This window comes from Lampris incognitus, chromosome 19 (genome assembly GCF_029633865.1).
Source record: "Lampris incognitus isolate fLamInc1 chromosome 19, fLamInc1.hap2, whole genome shotgun sequence".
Classification (NCBI taxonomy): Eukaryota; Metazoa; Chordata; class Actinopteri; order Lampriformes; family Lampridae; genus Lampris; species Lampris incognitus.
The window spans coordinates 19,502,672-19,516,082 of NC_079229.1; the positions used below are offsets into that span (position 1 = coordinate 19,502,672).

The 13,411-nt window shown below is 43.4% G+C and overlaps 1 protein-coding gene across 3 annotated transcripts in view; it reads right to left on the reverse strand.

Annotated features, from left to right (window-relative positions):
• Positions 1-1,764: 1,764 nt before the first annotated feature.
• LOC130129567 (microtubule-associated protein 4) overlaps positions 1,765-13,411 on the reverse strand; it is a 165,564-nt gene continuing 153,917 nt past the window's right edge. For 2 of the 3 annotated variants that reach the window (XM_056299151.1, XM_056299149.1), the window contains 4 exons: positions 7,404-7,485; positions 7,032-7,144; positions 2,912-3,104; positions 1,958-2,039 (listed from right to left, as the gene is read on the reverse strand). In XM_056299151.1, coding sequence (XP_056155126.1) covers positions 2,032-2,039; positions 2,912-3,104; positions 7,032-7,144; positions 7,404-7,485 — 396 coding nt within the window. In that variant the 3' untranslated portion in view covers positions 1,958-2,031. Of the gene's footprint in view, positions 1,904-1,957; positions 2,040-2,911; positions 3,105-7,031; positions 7,145-7,403; positions 7,486-13,411 lie in introns of those variants that run through there. The other variant, XM_056299150.1, reaches the window with a different exon arrangement.

Here is a 13,411-nt window from a genome sequence, read left to right on the forward strand (position 1 = left end):
TCCGCATCCAGCGGAAGATTGTATTTTGTCAACGTCTGAACAGCGTGCTAACACAACCCTCATTAAATGTCTGATGTGGGACAACAACCAGGACTACTTACAACCACCAGACCAGGTTGGTCTACAGCAAACCCTTTTTCTTTCTGATCTGTGAACAATGACATTCTGTCTGTCAGGCTCCCCATAAGACGGGACTCAGCAGCTGTTAGGCGTGAGCTGGCATTATCCTAGATTAGTGTGATTTTTCAGGTAAGCAGGACAGGAGGCACGTACAAGACACACAGCTCCTTTGAATTCAGCAAAACTTCCACTACGCAGCCTTTGATCGTCCATCACATTCCCTCCGACCGCAAAGCTACAGCACTCTTCTTCAGACTTGCTTCATTTCAACTCTTTTGGTTGTATTTTAGATTCTTTCAGGTTGTCACATGCCTTTTCTTGCCCCCCCCCTCATCCCTCTATCATCGCTTTCCGCTACACATCCTTCTTCCCTCTGAATGCCCCCTCCCTCAACACTGTGTGCCTTGGTTCAGACAAACATGTGCGTGTTTCCAAGAGTTTCTGAATTTGCTATTGGCAAAAGACCATCCACTGTATTGCTTATACAAGAAATGACAAAATAAATAACGAAACAAAAGCTTTTCAACCACCACCCGCCCACGACAAAAAAAAAAAAAAGGAAAAAGAAACAAGAAAAATTCAAGAGAAAATAAGTCAGATCAGAACAGATCACCAAAGCTCATTGTTACAGTATTGTTCACTCAAACACATCATCACAAACACAGAGAATAAAGAGGGTTTAATTCACCTAAAACGGGTCAAACAGCCTACTTGAACTCTATCATTTTGTTGGTTTTTTTTTGTTGGTCAGCTTGTTTAGGGTGAAGCTCTTATGGTGGGTGGTGGGGAGTGGGGGTTGTGATGGAAGCAGATGAGAATGACAATGGACAAGCAGTATGCCGACATTTAGAGAAGTGTGAGCAGAGCTGATGGTACCTGGAAACACATGACAACCCCCTAAGGTTACGAGTAAAAGGGACTCTACATAATTTGAGTCTTTACACAGAAGCAATGGGTATGAGTCCGCTAGGGTTTTCCACAATGAAGTTGTGTTTGGTCGACAGATGAAATGAGTACTTTCGTCAACAGGAGTGCGGAGGAGAGATGACAGACGGTCGAACAGGGTGCAGGCCTCCAACGGTCTGTATACAAGCATCTAAGTGAAACCAGTGATTACAAGACAGCCGCCTTGGTGAAGATGAACACGGCAGCTGGAGAATCTAAGTATAAGCTGCCACCCCCTTAATTTCCTTCGCATGCATTCCCACCCTGCACCAAGCTCAGTCTATGTACAAAGTCAGCTCAGCCAAATAAAAGGGGAGGATATGAGACAGCAGTGGCATAGAGGGGAAGGGCTAGCATATCGATTAAATGAGATGGCGCAGGATGACAAGGTCACACATGAGACCGAGGGATGTCTATATATGGATGGCGGCGAGATGGTGTGATGTTGACAGTGGAGTGGAAGAGCCACATTTTCATACCAGTGAAGAGAAATCTGACCGCTGGGAGCTTATGGATGCAGGGTGTTGTAAGGTGGTGATATGGGTGTGAAAGAGGATCAATCTCCAAGTTAGGTTAGAGTGCTACTGTCGCCAGCCCAGGACTCCAGCCCCAGCGGGGAAGGTTGCAGGGAGGAGGCAGATAGGGAGCACAGATGGGCCAGGGAGTCGCTGAGCGAGACACTGCGAGGGGTTGGGTGGTGGTGCTGGTGTAGAGGGAGCGATGGCGGAGGATGCTGATGGGGGCTGTCGCTCTGGGGGGCCAACCAGGTGATGATGTCGGCGCCGTGGTCCGTGCGAGAGCGAGCATTCTCGCGAAAGTTGAGCTTGAAAGACTCAATCTGCAGCAGAACGGTTGAGAAAATGACAGGGTAGAAACCAATAGAGCAGATAAGAGGGGGAGAGAGAGAGAGAGAGTGTTCGGGGTAATGTTGAGATGAGGAGGGCAGAGGGATAGCAGAAAGTAGAATTAGATGCCTGCAAAATAAGAAATCAAAACATGACGGGGTCATCAGATGCTTTGGACTGCAGAAAACACAAGATAGCGTACAAACATCAGAAGCATGCTGTGTAATACTTGGGAGTCACAGAGTCTTTTTATGTGATGAACTACTCAGGCCATACTGGCTGAGGAGACCACAAACAACTACAGACATGGCATGAAAAATTTAAATTAACGTTAAGTTATAGCAGAACATCTTCCAAAATAGAGCAACTACTCTGAAAGGGCAATCAGAAGATTATAGGATTTGTGACAAAAGGCACAGAAGATTCCTCTAAAGGTAAGAGAGACATACTTTATGGTGTGTCCTGTGATGTCAATGTACAGCAAGAAAACCTAAATCCAGTCTAAGAGGCTTACAGGAAAGGGAGTTAAAATGCCTATCAGTCCTTTATAACCAAGTTTTAGAAGGGAAGATAAAGGGGTGGGGTGGGGGGGGGTTGCAGGTATCTTAAGGGGTAGAGGTATGGAAGTGGAAGGCAGAGAGCTAGGCTGCATTTCCACAACCACAATCCATGAGAATGATTACACAAAACTGGACATTTTTTTTTATTGTGTAATGTAATGGGGCCATGCTCCCTGCAATAATCAACAAAAAAAAAGTGAGCCACAGCTTTAAAAATCCATTTAAATACTCCCTGGCAATGAGTTGTTTTCATGTGACTGAGGCATATAATGATTGAACAGTGACTGAAAGGCTCATGATGAGGCGAGTCCCTTGTGAACTGTCGCTCATCAGATTTGCTCAGTTTACCCCATGTATGATGCTGTTTTTGGAAAGCAGGCCCTGGACTGGTAGGGGGTTGGGCCGGGCACACACATAACCTTGAAACACACACACACTTACTTGTCTCTGGGATGCGTGAGTCCAGACCCTGGGGGTCCCTGAGGCCCTCGCTATCACAGGGCGCTCCCTCCTTCAGCCCATTCTCCTGGGCAGCAGGGCTCCCTGTCTGCCCTGGCTCGGAGCCTGGGGCCAGGGCCGGGGTGCCACTCAGAGGCGCCCCATTCCCCTCTGCTGTCTCCTGGGCCCCCTCAGCCTAGAAACACATAGCAGGCGGTGTCAATTGGTTGGGATGGGGATGGAAGAGCTTGGCTCCAAATCTGCAGTGCTTTTGACTGAGTCTTCCTGCAATTCTGTTTCAGGGAGTTGTATCTGGGTAGTGGTAAATTACATACAGGTACAGCAAATTCAGATAGACTGTAACTATAAACAGATGGCAAGATAAATGTTGGCTAAAGACTGACAGATTTGGAGCCGGGCTTCAGTGGAAGAGAGGATGGAATAAAACTGCAAAAAAAGAACTCAAATGTGGCACTTATTGAACATGGAATAATAACGGAAATAATAAGAGAAAATTGTAAAACAAGGTATAAACTGCATCACATACAAAACAAGCAAGCTGTAGAGAAAAGAGTAGAAAAAGGTGCAGAAAAGGTGGCTCTTCTAAACCTCAAAACTTTTGACAGTGTCATTCAATTTAAAATGTCTCTCTATGTTCTAACTGGATGAAAATGATCTCAACAGAGGCAAAGCTGTTACTCTTTATCAAAACATAGAAAACTAGAGACAACTGATGTAAGTGGAAATTCTGTCACTTGAAATGTATGGTAACGAAATCCTGTAGAAACCAGCTAATGGCAGTCAAGGCAGCCCACATGCCTTTAGACCTTACAAACAATTTAACCATAGAATAAAAAGATTTTGGTAAAAAAATAAAATAAAAAAATAATAATAAAAAAAAAAAAACCAACAACAACAAAACAAAAAAACAAGAACAAACAAATCCCACGCTAAACTACCATAAGTGCAGGTTCCAACTCTTTGATGTTTTGTGCAAATTTACTATTTGCTATTTAAAAAAGCAATGCATGAAGATTCTCTTTCTAAAGAAGTGATTTTAACATCAAGACTGTTCTAAGGTCGTGTAAATGAGTTGTGTGCTCAAAGACTGGCAGAGTGCAGATGGTGAAAGGGTGAATAATGAGTTACTGAAGACTGGGCATGCAACACAGTGTATGAGGGCTCTATGGGGAACATGGTGCCGGGGACTGATGATCACGACACACATATGGGCTGATATAGGCTGAGGGGACAGGTGACATCCCACCAGATTAACGGTTTGAAATTTTGATCCTGTCATGTGCCTGCATGCCCCTGCCAACTAACCATCCACCCCTACCCAGTCACATCCATTATGGCAGCTGTGTCATGTTCACATCAATTATGTGAATGTTATGTGAATCTTGTCAGATGAATCCTTACTTTGATTTATTTGAAGTTTGTGACCATCCCCGTTCACTTTTTGTATCCCCAGATACAATTAGCCTTCTTCTCCATCTCTGTCCATTTCCTATCTCCCTCACCTACACAATGTCTCTCACTCACTGGGCCCAAACTGAGTTTTTGTGGTATCACCTAAGGAAGTAGCACTATCAGTGTGCATGGAGGGTGCCAGGAAATTGTTTAAAGGTGTTTGCTTTAATGGATGCCCAGTATCCCCCCCCCCTTTTTCTCCCCAATTGTATCTGGCCAATTGCCCTAGTCTTCTGAGCCTTATCCGGGGAGGGCTGCCAACTACCACATGCCTCCTCCGATACACGTGGAGTCACCAGCCACTTCTTTTCACCTGACAGTGAGGAGTTTCACCTGGGGGACGTAGCACGTGGGAGGATCACGCTATTCCCCTCCACCCCAAACAGGTGCCCCGACTGACCAGAGGAGATGCTAGTGCAGTGACCAGGACACATACCCACATCCGGCTTCCCACCCACAGACACGGCCAACTGTGTCTGTAGGAAAGCCCGACCAAGCCGGAGGTAACATGGGGATTCAAACTGGAGATCCCCGTGTTGGTAGGCGACGGAATAGGCCGCCATGTGACCCCAATGCCCAGATGTCCAGTATTCCTGCATGGCCGGGGCCACGATCACAAAACTTTGCCTCTTTGGAAGATGCTTTATAATGTTTTTACAGATATGTCACACAGCTGAAATTCTGCCTATGTTATTTTAGTTATTGTAATATGCCCAGAAAACTGGCCAGCAAATATGAAAATCTCTGTGCATTGGAAGTTCTGTGTCGTATGAATTGAGCCCAAATGTGCTGGACGGAGCTGAAGACCTGCAGCTGAACATCCACATGACTCCATGACAAAGGAACAGAGGGCTAACAGAAGGGACGGGTTTTGCCACAAGTGGTTTTGAGACATGCTGTCATATCAGAGAATGCAGCTTGAAGCCACCCGGTGGAGAAAAAGGACGAGCATGAAAACAACCTCCATCTTATTTTCATCCACCAATAACTCCCTATTTTGTCACTGACATATTTTCATAGAGAAAACATGGGGAGGCACATTAAAATAAAAGCAGTAATGTTTTCTGGGTTGAAATCTTTGAGATGAGTGACAGTTTACTTCACACAACCATTTTCTGGCGGCCAGTTTAAAACAGTTTCACAGTAAGGTCACAAAAACACTGAAAGTATAATATTGATTGTTGATATTTCCAAACTGTAAGAACAAGGTAGATTTGTGCTGTGCAAAATCCACAGCCTTTAAATGAAGCTGCATGTCAGAAAACCTAAAGCACAAAGATGAAGCATTTTCACTTGGTCAAAATTGAATTCTGATGATTGACATTTTATTTAAACTAAGCAAAAGAGGAAGGAAAAATAGCACAAAGAACCCCCCCCAACCAAAACCGAAATATAGCAATGGATGAGCCCAGATGTATTGCAATTATTAACAAAATCAAAATGTTAAACAGAATGAAAAGACTTTTCTTCTATCTCGAACAGCACTATTTAAAACCAAAAATGACAATAAACCCAATTATGATAACAGTTTTTTTTACCCCTCCCCTTTCCTCCCCAATTGTATCCGGCCAATTACCCCACTCTTCTGAGCCGTCCCGGTTGCTGCTCCACTCCCTCTGCTGATCCAGGGAGGGCTGCAGACTACCACATGCCTCCTCCGATACATGTGGAGTCGCCAGCTGCTTCTTTTCACCTGACAGTCAGGAGTTTCACCAGGGGGACGCAGCGCATAGGAGGATCACGCTATTCCCCCCAGTCCCCCCCGAATAGGTGCCGCAGCTGACCAGAGGAGGCGCTAATGCAGTGACCAGGACACATAGCCACATCCAGCCTCCCACCTGCAGACACAGCCAATTGTGTCTGTAGGGACGCCTGACCAAACTGGGGGGTAACACAGGGATTCGAAATGGCGATCCCCGTGTTGGTAGGCAACGGAACAGACTGCTACACTACCTGGACGCCATGATGACGTTTTACTGTAAATATTTTATGATTAGCAGGTAAAATGGTGTTTAGTCACATCAACATGAGTGTTACAAAAGCATAACAATTTTCCCGAAAGTTGGTTGAAATCCTCCAAGACAATTTTACTGTGACAGCTGCTGCTTTTGTATCAGCCTTTCAAAATCACATCAGGTTCAGAAACTGTTTTTACATAAATAAATAATACCATGCTAAATAAGGGTAACAGTATGAGAGATTTTCCCTTAAACTAAAATGCAGAGAAACTGAACCTTAGCAACAGAGGAAAAAAATGATAGTAATTCACTCTCTATAATGTAGTACGACATGAGCTTTCCTGAGAGCACACAGTGCAGATAGACAGAAAAGATAGGTAGTGTAGGAAAGAGACATCACAACATCAGTTTCAAACACCACAGCGTGAATTTTCTTGGCAAGGCAAACCTTTACACAGATGTGTTACAACACACCATATCAGACGTGTGTTAACCTTGCTGGCCCTGTCCCTTGTCCCAGGACACGGGTCACAGGCTGTTTTAACATTCACAATGGTAGTTACCACACATGAGAAGCTCCTTACAGCTCTCCAGGGCCCCTGTTGAACAGACTCCACTGACAACAGTATGCAACACCATTCACAGTTGCAGGGACAAGAGGATGTGAGTGTCATTTGGAGTAATAACCTCACCTTGATGTTGCCACCGCCAGGCGAATGGCTTAGGTTGTCCATGGAGCCCACTTTGGACTGAGCCTTGTCCTTGAAGTTTATTTTGTGAGACTCGATCTTCACGTCACCACCGCCTACAAGACATATGTGGTTAGTTTGATGACAATACACAATCATGATGCCCACCCCACCCACACACATACATGCATTTCAGTACGTGCATTCAATACTGCTGAATCTGCATTCATTCAACAAACATTTGATATATAATACAAAACAATGCATAAAAAACATCATCCCAACATTAGGAAAGATGGGGAGCACAGCTGTACACTTATATCTATCTATGTACATAAGTCAGACCAAGACTAAATTTCCCAGCAGGCACCTCACCAGGTTTGTGTTTGATGTTGTCCTTAGAGCCGCACTTTGATGTTACTTTGCTCAGGTCCACCTTCTTGGTGACTATCTGCACCTGTTGGCAAATGTCACGCAACGTTTTATCATCACAGGTCCAAAATAACAAGACTGGGTTTCCCAGAGAGTGTGTCCAGGTTAAACGGACTCCTTGATATTTTTAGTTTTAGACATTTGTGTGTCTTCTGCAGGATCTTCTCCTATTTGGAGAAAGTTCAGTATTTCTCCACCAATTACCCTTAAGGCCCTGCACACCTGGAATGTTAACCATAAAGTGGTAGGAAGATATCATGTCATAATCCCTCAATGACATAGAGTACAGTTGTTACAAGTAAACATAAAACCTATGTTCCCATCAGACTATTAACAATAAGCAAGTTCAATTGTTGCTTTAACTATAACTCTATATCATATTTGAAGCATTTGAATTTCTTTATTAATGACCAGCAGCCAACAAGGTTTCACCTGTTTACCACAGAGTAGAATTTAGTTTTAACCAGTTAAAAGCCCCTTATTTTCTCTAATTATTTCAAACACCATCAATGCAAAAATGATAAAATTGTGACTTAATTAATGCAAAATGAGCGCTACAATGCGAAACCAAAGGAGGCAAGCAAAGAGTCTAAAGTACAAGACAACTCTCAACATTGTGACAAATGCGCACCAGCAAGGGAAAAAAAAAGGCTGACATTCAAATAAAATGCTGTCGCTTTAAGATTAAGGTCATTTTATTATAAGTCAATGGGCTAACGTCATTTTGTATTGCCTTTGGGACACTGGGTCCAGATAAATGGCAAAGACCTGGCCACAAGAAATAATGTCCTTCTGATCTTCAATTTTCAAAAATGTACAGTTTTACTCACAATTTTATCATGAAAAATATTGGAATAACTGTCTCATTAATAAGAAGCTGTGGCACAATATTTTGCAAGCACTGTGAATATGGCAAGGTCGTCAAATTATAATTACAGTAAAAATGCAACAAGCTGAAAGACGAAGCAAAGAAGAGTTTTGCTGCGTCGATCGCGAGCTAAAGCCTCCACACAACTGCAGCACCGATCTGCAGTTCACTGCCTGTGAGACACTTTTCAAGTGACATCTTTTAACACGGCAATTTTTAGCTCTGTGAGGGAAAAAAATCCTTCAGACTCTGTGTAGGTCAAAGGTCCCCCACTTAGAGGCGGTGTTTCATCGTCCAACCAGTGTTTAGTGAGTTAGTGACAGGGCAAGACAGGACAGAAAAGGTCAAAGGCAACAGGGGACAGTGAGGGGATTTGGGGAAGGAGTCATAGTAAAAGGCTTGCTAGCATGCTGTCCAATACCACAACACACAACTCCCCCTAGTGCAAACTATTCAAACAAATACACCACTTTTGTGTTTTGGAGAGGCTTGACCTTGAGAGACTGACACATTTGATCTCACAATTTACCAAAATTGGTGCCAATAATGGAACTATTAAGATCAAGACAAAGTTATTATTCATCTTTACTCAATGAGTGCAGGACTCTTGCTATTCGTCCATTTACTTAACTTTCTTCTCAATGTGACTTTGTTATCTATCTGTAAAGAACAGAGAATCAAGTAGTATCCAGACTGTAAGGTCAGTTTTTTTTCCAAAGGGAAAGTCAAACATGGCCTCCCCGAACCCTTGTGTGTGTCATCATCTAATTAACTTGTGACTGAGCCACACTAACTTTAAAGCAACTTCCAAGAGAGGATTCAGGAGGCTATGGCCAAGATTTTCTAGCTCTGCCTTGACCCGCGTTTCCTCTCATAAAGAGTGAGCTACTCTGGGAATTTCCACTTAGCTATCAGCCCTGTTAATTTTCACAACTCAGAAGTACCAAAACGAACAAACTCAAAAACCTCAGGATTTGATGCGAGCCAATTCAATCGTACATGCTTTTCTGCAGGTGACTCACAAACCTGCACACCAAATTTTTTTTATCGACAATATTCAAAATGCCAACATTCATTGACGATGAATGAATCTTGATCGAGACAGAACCTAAGCGCTCTTGTCGCGGGCTGGGCAGTACTTACGTTCCCTCCACCAGGAACATGCTTGATATTGTCCTTGGAGCCCAAGCGTGACGTGACGTGGCTGAAGTCCAACTTTTTGGAGACTATCTGAACCTATACGGACAAAGCATAGCAGCAAGTAGCAAAAGGAACGGGAAGGAAATGAGGGAGGGGGGCACAGGACAGAGGGAACAGGAAAAGAAAACCGGTGAAGAGGAGAGGGGTGAAGTGACCATCAGCGTTAGGGTTGAAGAGGAAAAAGGTCAGTTGGGATATAGGGAAGAAATGACCCCAGGGCAAAATTAAATTTAAATGATGTCTTGACGCATGCTCAATAATCCAGGTAAGGAAATCCCAGAAAGTTAAATCAGTTCATCTGGACACAACGTTTAGTGGGAGAAACGTTTCATCACCCATCTAAGTGACTTGACCATGTCTCAAATGACTGCAGGATTTGCGTATTGGCGGGTGAATTTGCACAACCTACCAGCCACGGTGGCGGGTAAAGAAAAGTAGCAATTTGTGACATACTGAATCGCGAATCTGCCTTATTTCCCCCCTATGACCCGCCCTACTCTGCCTCTGATTGGCTAGTACTTGTTGCCATCGTTGGTTAGCCAGTCAGAGGCAGAGTATAGGGACGCTTGTCTTGCGAGTCTGCTATTTCACACAGACACTTTTGAGGACGAGGAGAGAGCCAGAAAACACAATGTGGCGTTACATCGCAGGGGTTAAGAGGTCTGCAGAGAAAACATCCCAGGAGGAGACACAGGTTAAAGAGGCGAAGACGAAACGAAAATGTTTTTTTTAATGAGAAGTTGAGAATAACTGACAAGTAGTAGAAAAGGTGCAAAATAATGAAATCTGAGGAATAGAGACTTGTGTATGACGATCTTTGATGGATACTATTCAATTAGCTGTAGAGGAAATGTAACTTTACCTATTGGAAACATAATTTAATTGGACCCATACTGACACAATTCCTTCTACTTGTTACAGTCTTGGTTTATGTAATAATAAAGGGAATTTTGGTGGCACTGATATACACTGGTTATTTTTTGACAAATATGTTAAATGTTTTAAAGGTAGTGTACACAATTTTGAAAACCATAGATGTAAAACCATAAACTAGATTTTGAAAATAGTATTTAATAATATTTAAAATAGCCTATTGCTTGAATATTGTAGATCTTGTTTTATTATTTTTCACATGCAGTTACACACTGCCGGTTAAAACAAGAAAGTGGCTGGTAAAAAAATTGAGTGGCTGGTAGATTTTGGAATCCACCAGCCACAGTGGCAGGTGGACAAAAAAGTTAATTTCCCCCCCTGGTCACCATCTTACAATACTGTGATTGTAATTATTCCCCAATCCTCTGTGAATAGTACACATGGTCATAGTAACTCTTAATGGTCATGGCAATTTGCATATGAAACCGATTGTTGGTTTCGGTCGTTATTAGGGATGGGCATGATTAATCGATAATCGATCGTTAGAAAATTAGTCGATCACGTGGATTTTTTATCGATCAACGTCCATATCACATAGAGGTTGAATTAATGAATCTCACTCCGTGGCAGCAATGTTGAAAGAATGAATTTCACTGCCTGGCAGTAATGAGACCTCTTAACCAGGCGGGGGTGCAATTTTTATATCTGGAGACCAAAAACTGGGCTAGTACCAACTGGCTACCATATTGCAAAAATAGCCTTCAACATGAAGCGCGTAAAGTGAAGTGTGGCGTGGGACCATTTTGAGTTAAAAAATGACATAGCTCGCTCTAAACACTGCAGTGTGACATATAAATATAACACAGCAACTACCCCGATGATGTACCACTTGAATAACGTGCATCCGACCCTGATAAATCCGCCGTCCTCGCCCTCTCAGCCCACCATCATGTCGGTGTTAGCGCGAGGCAACAGGAGCTGCGATGCACAGCAAGCAGAGAAAATTACCGTGAGCATCTGCAGATTAATAGAGACAGATATGCTGCCCACAAGTATTGTTGAAGGCAAAGGTTTTCGAGATCTGATTAATTTGATTGTGAAGAGATTTGACTCGGCCGGGCTCGTGGCTGCCTTTTTTATGCTTCGTGACGGAATGTGATATGCTGGTTTTTTACAATTAAACAGTTAAACTTTAACTACCTTGTTTAAAAGCATTGTGGTTGTACTATAAGTTAACTCCTTTGATGAATAAAGATTTAACTGAGGAAAAACACACTTTCTTTGGTATTTCTGCCATAGGCTTTTTTTTCATTAAAAGTAATTAACAATTAATCATTAATTTTCGCGATGATCGATCAAGGAAATTTGATCATTTGCCCAACCCTAGTCGTTATGCGACTGTATTGTTTAGGGGATACCTGCAGTCAGTTTAGACTGAAGAGGCCACTTGGGTGATGAAACGTTTCTCCTACTAAACGTTGTGTCCAGATGAACTGATTCAACTTTCTGGGAAAATTGAATAATAACTTCTTTTTAACTCTTCTGGGTGCATTTGATTTCAGCTGCCAAGGTAGTTCATTTGCCTCAAAAGGGTGTATTTTGCTAGAAAAGTAAGACCGATAAAGTGCTCCGCATGTTTTGAATATACTCAAAGAGAATTCGGGTAGGCCCACTGTTTCACCCAACACGGGGAGAGGGGAGCAGAAACTACTGGAGGTGACAGTTGGGTAGTTTTGGAAGACATATATTACATACTGTATTACACACATAAAAACCTGCTCCTGTGTGGTTAATAAGTCAATGGACTCTCATAACATGCATGCATCTGAGCAATGTTGTTCCGTGAGTGACCAAAATGAAAATATGTGATGGAAATTCAACTCAGAAATTATAACTCAACGTTAGTTTGTCACATCATTCTCTCTCTTCCAGTACTCACTCACTCACTCACTCACTCACTCACTCACTCACTCACTCACTCACTCACTCACTCACTCACTCACTCACTCACACAAACACACACACACACGTCAGCAGAAGGCCACAGCTCAGGCCAGTGACAGCTAGTGTGGTTCTACAGGTATCATTATACTGGTTTAATGAGAGACTGAAAGCCCTAGTGGCTGCTGCAAGAAGGCCAAAACTCAATGAGAAGGTCTGTAAGAGTTTCCTCCGTGTGTCCAGAGTGTGTGTGCAAATTTCTACCTGTTTTCATGTATGTGTATGTGTCCTCTACCACTATCTTAAATACATGCACTCTGCACACAGACTTGGAATGGCCTTACTTTACTGCTAGATGGTTGTACTACCTGAGAGCAAGCCAACTTTAATCCCTTGACAGTGAATCTGCTGTCAGCACTGCAGTAGAATTTTTGTATAATTGAACTCCTGAATAGCTGTTTTTTTTTTTTTTTTAATTTATTTCTGATTTTTTCCCTTTTTTCTCCCAATTTAGTGGCCAATTGATCCCTATTTTAATTCAAACACCCACCCTCGTATTGCATGTGTTCGCCAACTGCATCTCTCCGGCCGGCAGTCTCGAAGGAAAGCGCCTCCCCACTTTCGTGACAAGGCGAATCCAGGCCGAACCACTGTTTTTCCGACACACACAGAGACGCATTCACATGACGAACACAAGCCGACTCCGCCCCCCTCCCGAAGACAGCGTTGCCAATGATTGCTGCTTCATCGAGTCCGGCCATAGTCGGATCTGACGAGACCGGGGCGCGAACCCCAGTCCCCAGTGGGCAACTGCATCGACACCAAGCCGATGCTTAGACCGCTACGCCACCGCGGACCTCCTGAATAGCTGTTTTTGATCGTTTTTTTTTTTAATAATATATTTTTGGCATTTTCTGCCTTTATTCGAGAGCAATAGTAGAGAGACAGGAAGGGCAGGGGAGAGAGAGGGGATGACATGCAGCAAGGGGCTCGGGGCGGATTCGAACCCAGGCCGCCACGGTAAGAACTCAGCCTTATATGTGGTACGCGTTCTACCAGGTGAGCCACC